This window comes from Oncorhynchus tshawytscha, linkage group LG01, assembly GCF_018296145.1.
Source record: "Oncorhynchus tshawytscha isolate Ot180627B linkage group LG01, Otsh_v2.0, whole genome shotgun sequence".
NCBI classification, from domain to species: domain Eukaryota; kingdom Metazoa; phylum Chordata; class Actinopteri; order Salmoniformes; family Salmonidae; genus Oncorhynchus; species Oncorhynchus tshawytscha.
Window position 1 is genome coordinate 26,824,834 of NC_056429.1, and position 18,227 is coordinate 26,843,060.

The 18,227-nt window shown below is 42.5% G+C and overlaps 1 protein-coding gene across 2 annotated transcripts; it reads right to left on the minus strand.

Annotated features, from left to right (window-relative positions):
* Positions 1-3,862: 3,862 nt before the first annotated feature.
* LOC112248552 (protein Hook homolog 1-like) lies at positions 3,863-16,452 on the minus strand. 2 transcript variants are annotated; one of them, XM_024417701.2, is made up of 23 exons: positions 16,209-16,452; positions 12,593-12,678; positions 12,292-12,364; positions 11,897-11,947; positions 11,597-11,729; positions 10,728-10,795; positions 10,433-10,495; positions 10,041-10,124; positions 8,726-8,889; positions 8,448-8,588; positions 7,939-8,140; positions 7,638-7,748; positions 7,418-7,505; positions 6,875-6,947; positions 6,659-6,799; positions 6,499-6,586; positions 6,314-6,345; positions 5,978-6,060; positions 5,797-5,897; positions 5,562-5,663; positions 5,335-5,403; positions 5,007-5,188; positions 3,863-3,904 (listed from the first exon to the last, which is right to left on the minus strand). In XM_024417701.2, exons 1-22 carry the CDS (start codon positions 16,278-16,280, stop codon positions 5,030-5,032), a joined length of 2,184 nt encoding a protein of 727 aa, XP_024273469.1. In that variant the 5' UTR covers positions 16,281-16,452; the 3' UTR covers positions 3,863-3,904; positions 5,007-5,029. The 2 variants fall into 2 exon arrangements, with proteins under 2 accessions (XP_024273469.1, XP_024273461.1); XM_024417693.2 differs by lacking the exon at positions 3,863-3,904 and having other exon boundaries at positions 4,430-5,188.
* Between the last annotated feature and the right edge of the window lie 1,775 nt (positions 16,453-18,227).

Below are 18,227 nucleotides of genomic sequence, written 5' to 3' on the forward strand. Positions count from 1 at the left end.
GTCATACTGCTCAGGAAGGAGACGTGTTCCATCTCCTAGAGATTAATGTACTTTGGTGCGAAAAGTTCAAATCAAGGCTTGGAGGAAACAAGTACAAAAGTATCTATATCCACAGTTAACACCATCCCCTGAAAGGCCGTGAGGCACTGGGCCAGACTACAGTTTGCAACTGACAGCAAAGATCATGTTGTGGTGGTGCTTTGCTAATGTCAGTTTGGAAAAAGGGACTGGTGCACTTCACAATACAGATGGCATCATGAGGGAGGAAAATTATGTGGATATCTTGAAGAAACATGTCAAGACATCAGTCAGGAAGTTAAAGCTTGGTCGCAAATGGGTCTTCCAAATGGACAATGACCCCAAGCATATTTCCAAAGTTGTGGCAAAATGGCAAAAAAGGACAACAAAGTCAAGGTATTGGAGTGGCCATCACAAAGCCCTGACCTCAATCCCATAGAAAATCTGTGGGCAGAACTGAAAAAGTGTGTGCGAGCAAGGAGGCCTACAAACCTGACTCAGTTACACCAGCTCTGTCAGGAGGAATAGGCCAACATTCACCCAACTTATTGTTGGAATGTTGTGGAAGGCTACCCTAAACATTTGACCCAAGTTAAACAATTTAAAGGCAACGCTACCAAATACGAATTGAGTGTATGTAAAATTATGACCCACTGGGAATGGGATGAAAGAACTAAATTTCTCTACTATTATTCTGACATTTCACATTCTTAAGATAAAGTGGTGATCTTAACTGACCTAAGACCTTTTACTAGGATTAAATGTTAGGAATTGTGAAAAACTGAGTTTAAATGTGTTTGGCTAAGGTGTATGTAAACTTCCGACTTCAACTGTATATACATCTACTGTATTTTAGTCAATGTCACTCTGACATTGCTCGTCCCAGTATTTATATATTTCTTAATTCCATTATTTTACTTTAAGATGTGTGTATTGTTATATACTACTGCACTGTTAGAGCTAGGAACACAAGCATTTTGCTACACCCACAATAACATCTGCTAAATATGTGTATGTGATCAATAAAATGTGATTTGACCTAGAGGCACGAGTCCAGATACCACATTGTTTTAGATGTAGTATGTGTGTGTACATAACGTAAGAAGCATCACATGACATACTGGAATATCACATTTCCCCAAAAGAGCAAATCCAACACCTAGCTAACTGCTAGCTTTGAGCTATGTTAAGCTTCACTGCAAGGCTAGGAATCCAAACCAGTAGGGATTGTAGAAAATGATCAAATCAATTGATAGCTATTTTACAGAGCTTTTCATGTTTCATTCAGAGATCCCAGTGCACCCCAGAGTGCCAACATGCCCAAACACATTTGTAAGAAATTCAAAAGTTGTCACTGCGTTTTTGCTTCATCAGAGAGGAACAATGTTTCATCTAGGAGCTTGTTTCACAAATGCAGATTAAATACATCCAGGACAAGGTTTCATTCTGGTTTAGTTAATCCACATTTCAATATTTCATAGCACAACAACAACAAATCGGGGTCTGTGAAAGCAGTTCTAAAATCCCACGCTGGTGTTTGAACCCTGATTACAGTAGTGCTGTATAGATTATTATACTGTTGATTCCCTTCTACTCATCCAGACACAAGACACAGTACCTTCATAAACTATTCACACCCCTTAACTGTTTCCACATTTTGTTGCGTTACAGCCGGAATTTAAAATGGATTAAATTGAGACTGTGTCTCACTGGCATACACATAATGTCAAAGTGAAATTATATTTTTAGACATTTTTACAAATTAATAAAAAATGAAAAGTTAAAATGCCTTAACTCAATAAGTATTCAACCGCTTTGTTATGGATAGCCCAAATATGTTAAGGAGTAAAAATGTTGTTAAGTCACATAAATTGCATGGACCCATTGTGTGCATTAAGGGTGTTTAACATGATTTTTGAATGACTACCTAATCTCTGTCCCCCACACATTCATATGTAAGGTCCCCTCAGTTGAGCATTGAATTACAAACACAGATGCAACCACAAAGACCAAGGAGGTTTTCCAATGCGTCACAAAGGGCACCTATAGGTAGATGGGTAAAAAAAAATAGCAGACATTGAATATCCCTTTGAGAATGGTGAAGTTATTAATTACACTTTGGATGGTGAATCAATACACCCAGTCACTGCAAAGACACAGGCGTCCTTCCTAACTCAGTTGCCGGAGTGGAAGGAAACCGCTCAAGGATTTCACCATGAGGCCAATGGTTAACTTAAAAAAGTTAGAGTTTAATGGCTGTGATAGGAGAACTGAGGATGGATTAACAACATTGTAGCTACTCCACAACACTAACCTAGATGACAGACTAAAAAGTAGGACGATTGTACAAAATAAGATTCCAAAACATGCATCCTGTTTGCAATAAGTCACTTAAGTAAAACTGCAAAAAATGAGGCAAGGAAATTAACTTCATGTCCTGAATACAAAGCGTTAAGTTTGGGGCAAATACAACACATCACTGAGTACCACACTTCATATTTTCAAGCATTGTGGTGGCTGCATCATGTTACAGGCATGCTTGTCATGGGCAAGGACTAGGGAGGTTTTTTAGAGCTAAGCATAAGCAAAATCCTAGAGGAAAACCTGGTTTACAGTAACAGACACTGGGAGACAAATTCACCTTTCAGCAGGACAATAACCTAAAACACAAGGCCAAATATACACTGGAGTTGCATACCAAGACGACATTGAATGTTCCTGAGTAGCCTAGTTACAGTTTTGACTTAAATCTGCTTGAAAATCTATGGCAAGACTGTCTAGCAATGATCAACAACCAACTTGACAGAGCTTGAAGAATAAATTTAAAAAATAATGAGCAAATATTGTACAATCCAGGTGTGCAAAGCTCTTAGAGACTTACCCAGAAAGACTCACCACTGTAATATTTGTCAATTAAATTTCAATACATTTACAAAATTCTAAAAACATGTTTTTTTACTTGGTCATTATGGGCTATTGTGTGTAGATGGGTAATGTGTGTGTTTTTTAAATACATTTTTGAATTCAGGCTGTAACACAACAAAATGTAGAATAAGTCAAGGGGGATGAATACTTTCTGAAGGCCCTGTAAAAGCCCAACAGTGTTCCGATCACAGTATCAAAAATAAACACCATTAAAAAGTCCTGGATTTCTGAGTTGATTGAATGATTAGTTGTTGTTGCCGCACCAGAGATGCTTGTGTCAGTATGGCATTACAGGATGTTGACACAGGTCTTCAGTATAGACTGCTTTTGTGTAAGAAACTAGTAATGGATCGATCTGTGCTGCAATACCAACTTTTGGTTGCCAAGCACCAAATTTCACCCATTTACACCCATTTCTCCTGTATTCCATTTTCACTCTGGTGATTGTGAAACACAGAAGAGGAAGATCACAGAGGTAAAACTCTCTTTGTAGTCCAATGGTTGATAAGATGACTGTAACATCCTTTAACTGCATAGTGCGGTTCATTCATCGTTTTGTTGTAGTATAAAAACATTTTATAATATCAGCTATATTCAGCATTAAAATAAGCCAATTAAGACCACATTTTTCTTATAAGCTCTAGTTGTGAATATAGTTTTTAGCACATCCATAGACAGAATAACTAACATATCTCTGACTCAATACACACTGAGCATACAAAACATTAGGAACACCTGCTCTATCCATGACATACAGTCGTGGCCAAAAGTTTTGAGAATGACACAAAAGGACCAGCTGACATCATGTCAGTGATTCTCTCGTTAACACAGGTGTGAGTGTTGACGAGGACAAGGCTGGAGATCACTCTGTCATGCTGATTGAGTTCGAATAACAGACTGGAAGCTTCAAAAGGAGGGTGGTGCTTGGAATCATTGTTCTTCCTCTGTCAACCATGGTTACCTGCAAGGAAACACGTGCCGTCATCATTGCTTTGCACAAAAAGGGCTTCACAGGCAAGGATGTTGCTGCCAGTAAGATTGCACCTAAATCAACCATTTATTGGATCATCAAGAACTTAATGGAGAGTGGTTCAATTGTTGTGAATAAGGCTTCAGGGCGCCCAAGAAAGTCCAGCAAGCGCTGTGTCATTCTCAAAACTTTTGGCCACAACTGTAGACTGACCAGGTGAATCCAGGTGAAAGCTATGATTCCTTATTGATAAATCCACTTCAATCAGTGTAGATGAAGGGGAGGAGACAGGTTAAAGAAGGATTTTTAAGCCTTGAGACATAGATTGTTTATATGTGCCATTCAGAGGGTGAATGGGCAAGACAAAATATTTAAGTGCCTTTGAATGGGGTATGATAGTAGGTGCCAGGAGCACAGGTTTGTGTCAAGAACTGCAACGCTGCAGGGTTTTTTCTCACTCAACAGTTTCCCATGTGTATCAAGAATGGTCCACCACCAAAAGGACATCCAGATCAACTTGACACAACTGTGGGAGGCATAGGAGTCAATATTTGGAAGGTGTTCTTAATGTTTTATACACTCAGTGTACATGTCAGGATGTCAAGGTTAGGAATCACTGCTAGTCAGAGCCTGCTGCTAGCTAGGCTATCACCGGTATATTGTAGGGCTCAGTCAGTGTTATGTGCTAGGCTATGTGCTAAGCTAATAAAGCATGTTGGTAGGGTTGCCAGACCAAACTCATTACCGGAGATAATAAACATCCTCAACTGTAGTGAGGAGTATAACTGTTACCGTCTGGTGTATCAGTGAGGAGGGAACCTGGTTAGAGTAAGTGCTCATGTTCAAGTCAGTCAGTGCATGCTTGTCCCCTCTCCAGGGACTGAGAACTAATGTGCTTAAGGTCACTTGAGTGTACATTTCTGGAAAGGAGTTAGAGAGGAGCCATTTGTTTGTTTACGTCAGATGTAGGAGATCCCAGTCCTAGAGGGCCGCAGTGTCAGCAGGCCTTTGTTCCAGACCAGCACTAACACACCTGATCGAACTAATCATGGTTCAACATTAATAGAAGAAGCCTGTACACACGCTGGCCCACCTCAGTAGTCACCCATCCCAGGTCTACTTAGTGGTGGTGGCAGGCACGCTGACAGAGAGTTTCCTGCGGGCAGCGTTGGTGACCTGGCGCTGCTGGGTCAGGAAGGACTGAACTGGGGGCACGATGGAGGTGGAGCGACCCCCGAGACGGGCCTCGATCGCCAGCTTCTGGAGGCTCAGACTCTGAAGGGGGTGGAAGACATGCAACAGGAATGTTTAATTGAGTTGGAACAAAATCTCTGTATAAGTAACATTTGTAAAAAGGTACATTCCTGTCCTTTATTTTCAAAAGAAAATACAACGTGTCTATTCTGACTACATGTCCTAACCTTGTTGTACCATGCTGTTACAATCAGCTTCTCTTCATACTCTCTCAGCTTTGCCTGCTCACACTCCCTCTACAGAGAGAGACACAGAGAGAACGAGAGAGACGATCAATACAAGAGGTTTTGAGTGCATTGTGAGATAAGTACTATGGATCCCCATGTCAATGAGTGCCTCATTGCTGATGGTTAAGGGCCAAAGTTCAGGGCCAGGGGTTAAAGATCCGTGTTACCTCCAGGCTGAGGATCCTCTTGTCTCTGTCCGTCAGCTGGTTCTTTAGAGCCTGGATCTCTGCTTTGGCTGGGTTCAGCTTGGGGTCCAATGCACAGATCACCTACAGCACCGAGACAGAGATATCACTGGTGGGAGCAGCAGCAAAGAGATGCATGTTCTTTTTCTGCACTTGTTATTTTTTGTCCAGCTGCTAGTTGGATGTGAGAAGAATGAATGAATGATTAAGGAATCACATTGCGTGCTTTCTCCAGGTACATCTTGTATCTCTCCTCCATGGCTCTCATGTCATCATCCTTCTTCTTTAGAGCAGCCATCAGCTCATCCAGTCTCAGAGCTAAGGGACAGATGGACAACACTCACTGGGGTTACTCCGTACTATACCGCCATTGTTATGGTTGTTGTAGTTGTACTCACAGGTCTGTGTGTTGTCTGGCTGCAAGTCCTCCAGGAGTTCTTTCTTCTTCATGATCTCATCCTGCGCCTCGTTCAGTTGCACCCTGGATAATAAAACACCTTACTTTTTAAATGTCTCTGTCAGGAGGAAGTATGGCTGTGTTTATACAGGCACCCCAATTCTGATAATTTCCCCACTCATTTTGACCAATCACATCAGATCTACTCACACCAGATCTTTTTCAGAGCTGATCTGATTGGTCAAAAAGATAAATTAGTGAAAACAAATATCCGAATTTGGTTACCTATGTAAACGCAGCCATAGAGGTCTCACAAAGCAGTATGGACCATACTTACATATGAGCATCCAGTTTCCTCTTCAGGTGAGACTGCAAACAAAGAGCAGTTGTAAGATAGCGAACACACAGATACTGTTACCTCACAGCTGCTACTGTACATATGAGAGGCAGTATTATGCAATATTTAGGGTTAATGTTTGATATAGCGGTATCCTATAAAGTTATATGTCTGGTTGAACTCACGTCATCAGTCTTGGCTCCCTGGCCCTGTAGGGCTTTCTGTAAATCCTCTACCTGCTGCTGCAGCTCAGTGACCCTCTCCCTGTTTAACCTGGAAGTACATCAAACACACAGGAAGTACATCACAGTCAAACCGGAAGTAAAAAACACACACACAGCTTACCTGTTGTCAGTGTCCAGTTCAGAGCAGGTTCTGTGTGCCACCTCTAGCAGTGTCTGTAGTTCAGAGATCTTGTCATTCTCTGATCCCTCCTGCTGCACACGCAACATCTTATTCTCATGCTGGAGCCGGATAAATTTCTCCCTGTATTGACAAGGGCACACACAGTTAGTGCAGTCAGTGTCTCACACACAAAACAAACAACTATTAAATTACTACCTGTACTCTACAGGTAGGATCTCAGCAGAAAGGTTATCATGGGTTGGGGTACCAGCTGGCATCCCTGCCATCCCTGTGGAGAAACAGAGAGCAGATCAGTAGCCATGTGTCTCTGTAGGCTTCAGAAAGACACAGGCGGTGTTCGAAACCGTGATGTATCATGGGTAAATTGTGACTAACTGATCTGAAAATAACATTGAGTAGTTATTTAACCTTTATTTAACTAGGCAAGTCAGTTAAGAACAAATTCTTATTTTCAATGACGGCCTAGGAACAGTGGGTTAACTGCCTGTTCAGGGGCAGAACGACAGATTTGTACCTTGTCAGCTCGGGGTTTGAACTTGCAACCTGCCGCCCCAAAATATATGAAGCATGGTGATTTGTAGATCAGTCAGTCTCGACTAGCCTTTAAAGTCGTCGGCAATGTCGAACGCGCCAACACTTTATCAACGAAAACTAAACCTCAACTACAGTAAATCTGTTTTCCAATCATATGCAGCACCAATCAGTCTACATTGTCAATGTGATGGTCCAATGAGCTACCTGCTTGTAGGAGCTGGTCCTGTTGAGCCTGGTTACATCGCAGCTCCTCATTGGTCTCCTTCAGAGAGTCTCGCTCAATGATGATCCTCTGATGACCATCATCATCAGGAGACAAGTCAACAGCATTAGATTATTGTTAAAACATTCCTTCCCCTAATGTGTTTGCATGTCAGGGGGATCAGGTAGGTTGGAATAGAAAGTGTTAGGATCCAGTCTGTACCTCTTTCTCCATCATCACGGCGTCAAGTTTCTCTTCAAACTTCTTCTTTTCGTAAGCAAGGTTGTCTGCCCGCCGAGACTCTTCTGACAACTTCCAGTACAGCTCCTGGACCTGGTAGGAAACAGGAAGTAGATTTAGTAAGCCCCCTGATTGGCTGTTTGCCATTCCAAAATGATGTCTCCTCAGAGACGATTTGCTAAGTAAGGGCAAAAGCGTCACAGAGTTCCGGCATATTGTTTTTCCCAACCCAGTTGTCAGACCCACGTGTTCTGTTTCTAGTATATTCTCAGGCATGTCTCACCTGTCTCTTGTATGTCTCTAGCTGTGCACGGGCAGTGTTAGCCTTGCGTAGCTCCTCCTCCAGACTGACAGTGTTGTGCATGTAGGTCATGTTCTTCTCTTCCAGCAGTTTGACTTGTCTTCTCAGATCTCCCAGGTCCTCCAGTTTACGCCTGTATGTCTCCACTGACGCCTCCAGCTTCACAGCATGGTCCGAACAGCTCCTACACACATTTATAATTTATTACATTTAATTGAATTTATAAAGATAAATAAATAAAACAGGCAAATCGATTAAAGCAAGGGCCTAAACAACACATTCTTACTGGTCTTACAGTAGGCCGTCATTGTAAATAAAGAATTTGTTCTCAACTGACTTGCCTAGTTAAATAAAGGTTACATACCCTTACCTCAAACTGACCACTTCCTCTCTCCCACTCCCATTTATACACATTCCAGGTAGTGATGCACATCTCAGAAGATCTGATGATTACAACTGAAATAAAGGACCTAGAACGCCACCAAACACACCTGAGGATATCGAGTTCGTCTTTAAGTGCTCGTGACTCCTCTGCCAGGCTGGTGAGTTCGTCGTTACGATGCTGAACCTCGATCAGCTGCTTCTCCAACTCCTCACAGTGGATACGGTAGTCATCCTTAGCTGCCTCTAGCCTACACACACACACACACACACACACACACACACACACACAGAGAGGGAGAGAGACATCTGTAAGTGCTGTGATGAATAACTCTAAGAGTCGTTCCAGTGCGATTTGTTTTCACGGACACATGACACACACACACACCTAAAGTTCTCCTCCTGTAGTGTCTCTAGCTGTATCTGTAGCTGGCTGTGTTTCCGTCCGGAGGGCGTGCTCGGGTCATCAAACGAGTCCAGCTGATTGGCTCGGTCCGTCAGCACGTCGTTCTCAGCTAATAGGCTGTTCCGCTCCTCCTGAAGGACCGTCACCTGACAAGGGTCAAACTAGGGTCAGAGGTGGGCTGTGTCTCAATCCCAAAATATGAATTAGTAGCGAGAACATTAAGCTCCAACCCCCATTTCTTTTGACAGTTTATCCATTAAGGAGGGACCACATGGTCACAGATGCCTGAAGAATGGGGAGAAAGGTAACTAAAAGAGTCTTTGAGAGATGATGTGATAAGCATCAATTCATCTCTAGTGGGAAAGACCCGTTCTCGCCAACTGTTCAACAAACAAAGCATCATTATTACACCCTGAAAGTACAGTGCAGTGAAGCCACACAAAACCTTCAACAACATCTTGACTAATAAGTTGAAAGGCTGGTTAGTTATTCTCCCTGACACAGCCTCTCCTCTGTTCATTAGTCATGCTTTATGTCAGAGACAATACTTGGGAATAGAAGCTTTGAGTGTGGGTGTGTTAAAAAAAAATGTAATTCAACCCAGTGACTTCTCTCCACCTGTTCCCAAACAATACAAATGAACACACCACGTAGTTTAAATGAGTGATACGTTAGCGACAGAGAACACGACAGGGTATAGATATTTTAATCCGCCTCTGCAACCAGGCATTAGATGTTTTTTGTCCGCCTTGATGACGAGTAGCCATGTTGACTTACCTCTCTGTGTGTCCTTGAAGAGAGACACTGGTGATCTACTGTAACAACTCGATCTGGAGACACGAGAGGCCCATACAACATGGACTTGACCTAATCAGTAACCAGTAGCAGAAATTTGTCCTGTACTATGGTTTTCCCCAGCCAGGCAGAGCAGGGTATGGCAGAGAGAGCAGGTAGGGGGAGAGTAGTGGCTTAGTCTGTAAAACCACAGCCCTTCTGCTACACCAGCCACAGACAATAGCCTCTGGCATCACAGCACATAACACAGACCCAGTTTATACAGTACCAGGGTTGTGTGTGTGTGTCATTGATATTTGGCATCCTCGGCCACGTACATAGGCTTACAGTATGTGACCTTCAGATTGCAAGCCTGCCGTTATGGGCAGCCTAGCTGTGTGGAGGTGAAGGTGCTTTTTGTTTCCTTAAGTGTCCTCGTATGAACAACCTTTGAAATGTATGAATCATTTATGAGGTAATGTAATTTGTGGATTCAAATAAAGTATTTAAAATCTGCATATACCTGTACGTCGAGTTCCTGACAGCGCTGGGCTAGCTCCTCCTTTTCTGCCATCAGATCTGTCAGGTCCTCGAGAGCCTTCTTCAACTAGACACACACACACACACACACACTTAACAATACAGCTCTAAAGCCTACTTCAGCAGCTCCAAGGAGAGATTAGCAATATCGCAGTACTAATTAAAGAGTCTAAGACAAGCAGTCAACTATTGAGAGATACGCAAACAAAAACAACTATAATAAAGACAACGGCATTCTATTAGATGCCTAGCACAGTGGATCTCCTCTCACCTCTTGTTCCAGGTCCTCCAGTGTCAACATTAGAGAGATATGAACTGTCAGCAACAACACAACAGACTATTAGAGGCCAAACACAGTGGATCTCCTCCTCTCACCTGTGATTCTACGTCCCCCGGTGGCTCTGCTCCAAACTGGGCCATGTTCTCTTTACTCATCAGCTAACAGAGAGAGAGAGAGAGCGAGAGAGCGACATGGTACAGGTTTGGTTAGAGCCAATGTCAATCCTACTCATTCACACGCCACAGGTGTTCTAAAATTACTTTCTAAAGCCAAAGAGATGTCATGACACTGGCTTTTTTAACACAAATGGGCAATTGTAAGATCTTACCGTGCATGACAAACTATTTGAAATCAATAAGAGAGAATGGCCCTGGTCAGGCCAAGCCTCACCTCCTGAAGGGCTGTCATCACCACATGCTGTACGGACTCCTCCAGAGTCATGATGATCTGGATGTACTCTGGAGAGGAAGAGAGAGAGCGGAAGGAAGGGAAAGAGAGAGGATTACACACTAATATGCACACATAGTTTCTGTTTTGGGTGCCAGTCTGTGACTGCACCATGTGCGTGTGTGTGTGTGTATACAGTGCATTCGGGAAAGTATTCAGACCTTTTCCACATTTTGTTATGTTACAGCCTTATTCTAAAATAGATTAAATAAAACATTTTCTTCATCAATCTACACACATTACTGTTGAGTGGAGTCCACCTGTGGTAAATTCAATTGATTGGACATGATTTAAGGTCCCAGAGTCGACAGTGCATGTCAGAGCAAAAACCAAGCCATGAGGTCAAAGGAATTGTCCGTAGAAAATAAATGGCTGTGCAGTGACGCTCCCCATCCAACCTGACAGAGCTTGAGAGGATCTGCAGAGAAGAATGGGAGAAACTCCCCAAATACAGGTTGCCAAGCTTGTAGCATTATACCCAAAAAGACTCAAGGCTGTAATCGCTGCCAAAGATGCCTTAAAGTACAGAGTAAAGGGTCTGAATACTTATGTAAAAAATTTTTTTTTAAATGTTTTAATAATTTTGAAATGTCTGAAAACCTATTTTTGCTTTAACATGATGGGGTATTGTCTGTAGATTGGGGGGGAAAAACTATTTCACCAATATTAGAGTAAGGCTGTAACAAAATAGTGAAAAAGTTAAAAAAAGTAAAGGGTGAAAGGATCTGAAAACTTTCCGAATACACTGTGTGTGTGTGTGTGTGTGTGTGTGTGTGTGTGTGTGTGTGTGTGTGTGTGTGTAAGCGTAATACCTTGCTTGCGTTCACATTTGACAGCACAGCCCAGTGTGAGCTGCAGCAGTCGTCCCAGTTCTATAGGGTCTGAGTGTTCTGCCACCTTCACCAGGTCTGGCAGGGGGAACTCCTGGATCTGCTGGCTCAGGACCTAGTGACATAGAAAGAGAATATAACAGTTATAACTAGACATTAAACAGTTATTACCTGGACCAGGTCTGGGAGGGAGAAGTCTGAGATCTGCTGGCTCAGGACCTGGTGACATAGAAAGAGAATAGAACCAGACATAAAGGGTTTTAAATCAGTGCTTCTACTGACCTCATTGTAGTAATCCACCATCATCTGAAGTATCTTCTTCAGGTTGTTCATCTGAAGAAAGAAGTTACACACTCATCACTCTACAAAAAAAACAAAGTTTACACCTCAAAGAATCTCCTCACTGTGAGCTATGGAAACATTTAGAGTGAGTCTTCTTTGATCTGGAGAGGATATCTGACAGGCCAATGGCTGGCTAAAATACTGACAGGGCCAGCAGAGAGCAGTCACACTGGCTTTTAGGTCAGTAGGGGAGGGAAAGAAGGAGGGAGAGGAGAAGGAGGGATGGAAGCAGAGAGGAAGGAAGGATTGCAAGGGAATTAGGGATGGAAGTACAGAGCGAAAGAGGGAGGGGAGAGAAGGGATGGACAGAAAGAGGTATGTATGGAGTTCAGCACCTTCAGTCTCCAGTTATTCCCAACATCTTCTTTAATGCGACCAAGCCAACTCTCACTGAACCACGCTGGATCTCTGCATTGCACAACACACACACACATGCATAAGCATTGGACAAAAAAAATGTCTACTAAACAACCGTATTCAAATCAGAAAATATCCAACCCCAGAATCTGACTGGGCTTTATACCCGACTCCAGTGTGTTTAATATTCAGCCAGGGTAAGACTGTCAGTATAAATTCATGTCTCTGCAGCCTAGACATATACTGTGAATTGTGTGTGTGTGTATACATGTTCTTCACATCTGATGCAGGGCCTGAGAAATGGCAGCTCCAGTGGTCAGCTCCTCTACAGTCGTACATGGTGCTGCAGTGTTGAAGGTCTGGAGCTGAGGGTGATACAAACGGTGAGAATAGCACAGGTTAGAGTAGAGACCGAGGAGAAGGGGAGACGCTGGGACAGGAATGAGAAAAGGGGGAGGCAGTTGGAGAAACTGATATCTATCTCCATTTGCATTCATCGTATAGCATCAAGTTGCAAAGCCTGTCGTGAACCATCAAACACATGTCATGGGTGTGCAGACAGAAAAGAGACAAACCTTGGTCAGAAAGAGGAAGCTTGTGTGTATTGAGACTGAGAGATAGCCCCAGAGAGAGATGATTCTAAACTCTGTTACGGTGGATTTGTGAATAATTCACCCTCCAGGACTGTTCTCCATGATGTCAGATGACCACTAACCTCAGCTCCCAGGCTTCGCTCACGAGGTGAAAGCCTGTGACAAAGGTTGAGACCTCTAATTGTAATCAGTAATGTAACTTTTGGATTACCCAAACTCAGCAACGTAAACTGGTTACTTTCAGATTACTTTCCCCTTAAGAGGCATTAGAAGACAAAAAGTATCCATCAAGCGCTGTTACGGATACAAGTATCCTGTGTGTGTTTTTCTTTTCTCTCCTTCTCCCCTCACAGGTGGAAATCATCACTCCCCAATCAGTCACCAATCAATCATCAATCAGAAGACACACCTCCTCCTGTTTCCTACCCAATCACAGTTCCTTTCCCTTGGTTTAAAACCCCTGTCAGTTGTTTGCTCTTGAGCGCAATCTCTCTGTAAATGCCATGTCTGTAGGTCTCGCTGTTTCACTGTCTCTTTATGTGTATTGACTTTTTTTTTTTTGAGCACCTCAATATCACTTTGTCCTCACCTGTGAGTATTGTTTTTGGTTATGTTGTTTGTTTGTTTTCTGGTGGGAAAAGGGGAAACAAGACAAGTCACCCATGGGCATACACTACCCGTAGGTAAACTTTGTTAAATACACTAGTTAGAACTGGGCGGACCACCCACTATTTTTTTGGTTAGTTAGCTGTTGTTGAAAAAGTTTATCTTAAGGGTGTTTTTGAATACTTATTTATTTCCTTGGGTCCAGCTCAGACTGAGTTTGACGGTAGATTTCAGTTGTCGTGGTTATTTCGTTCTCTTTTATTTTGTAACTATTATAATTGCATGAGTTATGTTACGGGTCTCATTACCATCCCCCCCTAGACTGTCAGGCCAAAAGGGATTCGTAACAAGCACATTGTATGTGGTCGGACTCGCTCAGTTGGAACAAACTTAAAAATGTGCTCTTTTTTTTTTTAATGCTGAATTTAATTGAGAAAACAGTGGTGCTGAGTGATTAACATTGGTTTCGGTTGTTGAGTGTATACGCAGCAGGTATACAACGTATACCCACTCAGTAGCGGTGCGTGGGTAAAATCACTGGGGAAGCCAAGCCGATTCTGATAGTTTGATTATAATCATTGGCCAGTACAGAGAATTAAGTAAAACTATAAGTCGAAATCCTTATCTCCATCCATGGCTAATGGAAAGGCCCAATTTTAGCTCGCTAGCCACCAGAGGACAACACAACGAGATACAGCAATTCAAGTTTTTCTGTCAATGATGTATGTCCTCAATGGGGTTTGATAGGAGTGATGCCAAAATCCAAGCGGGCTTCCCATGACACTTTTTTTTTTTTTTTTTTTTTGCGGCAGGACCATTCACAGTTGAGCTCGCTCAGTTTAGTTCAACACTGATTGACACTGTCCTTTTTTTGTCAAGGGAGGCCAGATGCTCGCTGGCTTCCCTCGCCTTCAATGCTACGGGCGGCAACAATGTCATCCTCGTTTGGACCAGACATCATCAGATGGCCTACACGTAGAGAGACCGGGGGGCTGTTTCACTGGCTCGGATGCTTTCTACTGTGATACATTCAGCCTCTTGCGAATTGAAAGCTATGAAACAGAGACGAAAGAAAATATTTTAGGGACTTTTTTTTGTCCATTTTTTTGGGGGGGAAGCCTGGCTTCCCTTGGCATCCAGCCTATTTTAGTTTCCCATACGATACAAACAGAGTAATCCATTTGATCAACTTTTATTTGTAGATACGAATAGTAAATAAAGTCCAGTTACAGCTTATTTTGACAAAGTAGAAACAAAAAATATATAACTAGCCAGCTGCACAGGTGAAATGATTTGCCGTGTTCTTAAACAAAAGCACCAGTGCATGAACAATTGTAAAGGAGGAATTGCATAAATAAATATTTGTAGAAAAATATTAATGACAAGATATACAACAGTAATTTGTTGATTGTATCAAACACTGTTTTGCTCTTATACGTGTGCCTTAACGCATTAATCAATCTCGTCTTCTCTTTGGCACACATTTTTACATGGCACATATTACTTTCTTTTTTTTTTGCATTATTTAAACCAAATTGAATATGTTTTATTTATTTGAGGCTAAATTGATTTTATTGATGTTTTATATTAACTTAAAATAAGTGTTAATTCAGTATTGTCGTAATTGTCATTATTACAAATAAAAATGTAAAATTATCTCAGCTGATTAATCGGTATCAGCTTTTGACAAACTACCCTTCCTGCCCAGTTAGGCTTGCACGCAGGTAGCTAATTAACACAGGTGGTCTTCTGTCAACAAGCGTTGTAACATGAAGATTTGGCTGTGTGGGAACACTAACCATAACCCTATAAAAGGTGTGGAGTTATTGAACCTTTTTGTTTTATGAAAATGTTTAATTTCTCACTGACATGAAAGATATGTTTCCAAAACCATACCGCTAGTGATGTGTGTGAATGTTTAGACCAGCAGATCAATTCACCCAAATGTATGTTTCGAGTTAGAATAGTAGAATACAATTATGGAATTTGGTTGCATCAGCATTTTTTCTCATGTTATGTCACTGACAGTCACTCAATTAGCCCATGTCACCTAACATTATTTAGATTGGTAAATTAGTTTAGCCAGGTATGTAAACTTGTAGTAATCATGGTTAAATTACCGACTGGTTTTTACCATTGATTTTGTTAGTCACCCTCGCTGAGATATCAAATACCAAACTGCAAATTTCTCCCCACCCTAAGGCAAAATGTGTAGAATTGCAGAAAATTAACTATAAAACTGCACATTTTTCTCTACATCCCATGGCAAAATGTGTAGAACTGCAGGTAATTAACTGTAATACTTAATTGTTTCTCTCTGCTGTCAAGAGGGCTGCTAAAATGTTTTGCTTGCAACAACATTTCACTTAGGGCCCCCAAAAAACTAGGACCAGCTGTGACTGCATGTGTGTATGGCTGTGGGTAAACAGAGCAGTGAGCCACTGCGGCCAGTCATGATGACTGCAGATTTTGTGGCCCCCACCCCCATCAAAGTTGCCCATCCCTGGTTTAGAGCAAGCGTCGTGGCTCCTAAAGCGCACCCCCCCTAGCCTAAAGGTTAGCGTTTATGAATGGGCAAACACTAACCTACCTGCCATAGGTAAACGATACCGTCATCGGTAAGACAGACATTCATGCAATCAGACGCTTTTTAGAGCGCTCTCTGAATGAACAGCGGAAATCATTGACATACTTACCCATATAGCAAGGCTCTCACACAACACCACTTTGTCAGTCTCCGTTTCTTCGCGTCGGTTAAGGCTAGACATGATTGTTCACTGCGCCTGTCAACGACGCGGTTTCCCTTCCCTCTGCATTTGACCTCACCTGCGGCGGTTGGATCTCTAGCGCTAACTGCGTAATGTAGGCATGTTTCCTGGTCACTACGCTGTAAAAGCCCCGTGAGTTTCTACGTGAATAGCCGCCGCTTTGACGTTTTCGGTTGAGACCGATCAGGGATTGACGGGATAAATAGCAAGAACGAGGAATGAAACGCCTATGGCACTGAGCTGACTGTAACAGACAGACCAATCAGATTGAATATCCGACTAACTGACTGACAGGGCTGTGGGGATACGATGGAGCCAGTCACATAGCAAAATCAAATGTTTGTTAACCTCAATCTGAGAGAGTTTCTCTCCCTATTTCAAGATTTCTCCTCGACCTCAACCATGGTAAAAAGAGTCAGGTGAGGAATTAACTTTTTATTACAATTTAGTTTGACACACAGAATTAGGGAAACTCAGGTAACTGGTCTCATGAGAAGAAAATCCCCATCATCCTTTACCAAACCCAGGGCCGGATTAGGCACTGTTCGCAGACCCAGATTGAGTTAAATCCTGGACTAAAAAGCACTTTCATTTGAGATTTTCTATTAAGCAAGCTTAGTCCAGGAGTAGGCTTAAGCTTAGTCCAGGAGTAGGCTTAAGCTTAGTCCAGGAGTAGGCTTAAGCTTAGTCCAGGAGTAGGCTTAAGCTTAGTCCAGGAGTAGGCTTAAGCTTAGTCCAGGAGTAGGCTTAAGCTTAGTCCAGGAGTAGGCTTAAGCTTAGTCCAGGAGTAGGCTTAAGCTTAGTCCAGGAGTAGGCTTAAGCTTAGTCCAGGAGTAGGCTTAAGCTTAGTCCAGGAGTAGGCTTAAGCTTAGTCCAGGAGTAGGCTTAAGCTTAGTCCAGGAGTAGGCTTAAGCTTTAGTCCAGGAGTAGGCTTAAGCTTAGTCCAGGAGTAGGCTTAAGCTTAGTCCAGGAGTAGGCTTAAGCTTAGTCCAGGAGTAGGCTTAAGCTTAGTCCAGGAGTAGGCTTAAGCTTAGTCCAGGAGTAGGCTTAAGCTAGTCAGGAGTAGGCTTAAGCTTAGTCCAGGAGTAGGCTTAAGCTTAGTCCAGGAGTAGGCTTAAGCTTAGTCCAGGAGCTTAAGCTTAGTCCAGGAGTAGGCTTAAGCTTAGTCCAGGAGTAGGCTTAAGCTTAGTCCAGGAGTAGGCTTAAGCTTAGTCCAGGAGTAGGCTTAAGCTTAGTCCAGGAGTCTTAAGCTTAGTCCAGGAGTAGGCTTAAGCTTAGTCCAGGAGTAGGCTTAAGCTTAGTCCAGGAGTAGGCTTAAGCTTAGTCCAGGAGTAGGCTTAAGCTTAGTCCAGGAGTAGGCTTAAGCTTAGTCCAGGAGTAGGCTTAAGCTTAGTCCAGGAGTAGGCTTAAGCTTAGTCCAGGAGTAGGCTTAAGCTTAGTCCAGGAGTAGGCTTAAGCTTAGTCCAGGAGTAGGCTTAAGCTTAGTCCAGGAGTAGGCTTAAGCTTAGTCCAGCTTAAGCTTAGTCCAGGAGTAGGCTTAAGCTTAGTCCAGGAGTAGGCTTAAGCTTAGTCCAGGAGTAGGCTTAAGCTTAGTCCAGGAGTAGGCTTAAGCTTAGTCCAGGAGTAGGCTTAAGCAGTCCAGGAGTAGGCTTAAGCTTAGTCCAGGAGTAGGCTTAGGCTTAGTCCAGGAGTAGGCTTAGGCTTAGTCCAGGAGTAGGCTTAGTCTGGGAAAATATTATCAATACATAAATAGATAAATGACTATTGGCACAAGATGGAGGGAATGTTGGAACATAACTAACAGAAGTTGTGCGCTTAATCCAATATACATTTATGCATAGAATTTATTACACAAGAGAGAAAATTAACAAATTCTACAGAATGGAGAAGAAAAAAAATGACTCAATAAACCATGCATTCTGGGAATGCTATAAAGTCCAAAAGTTA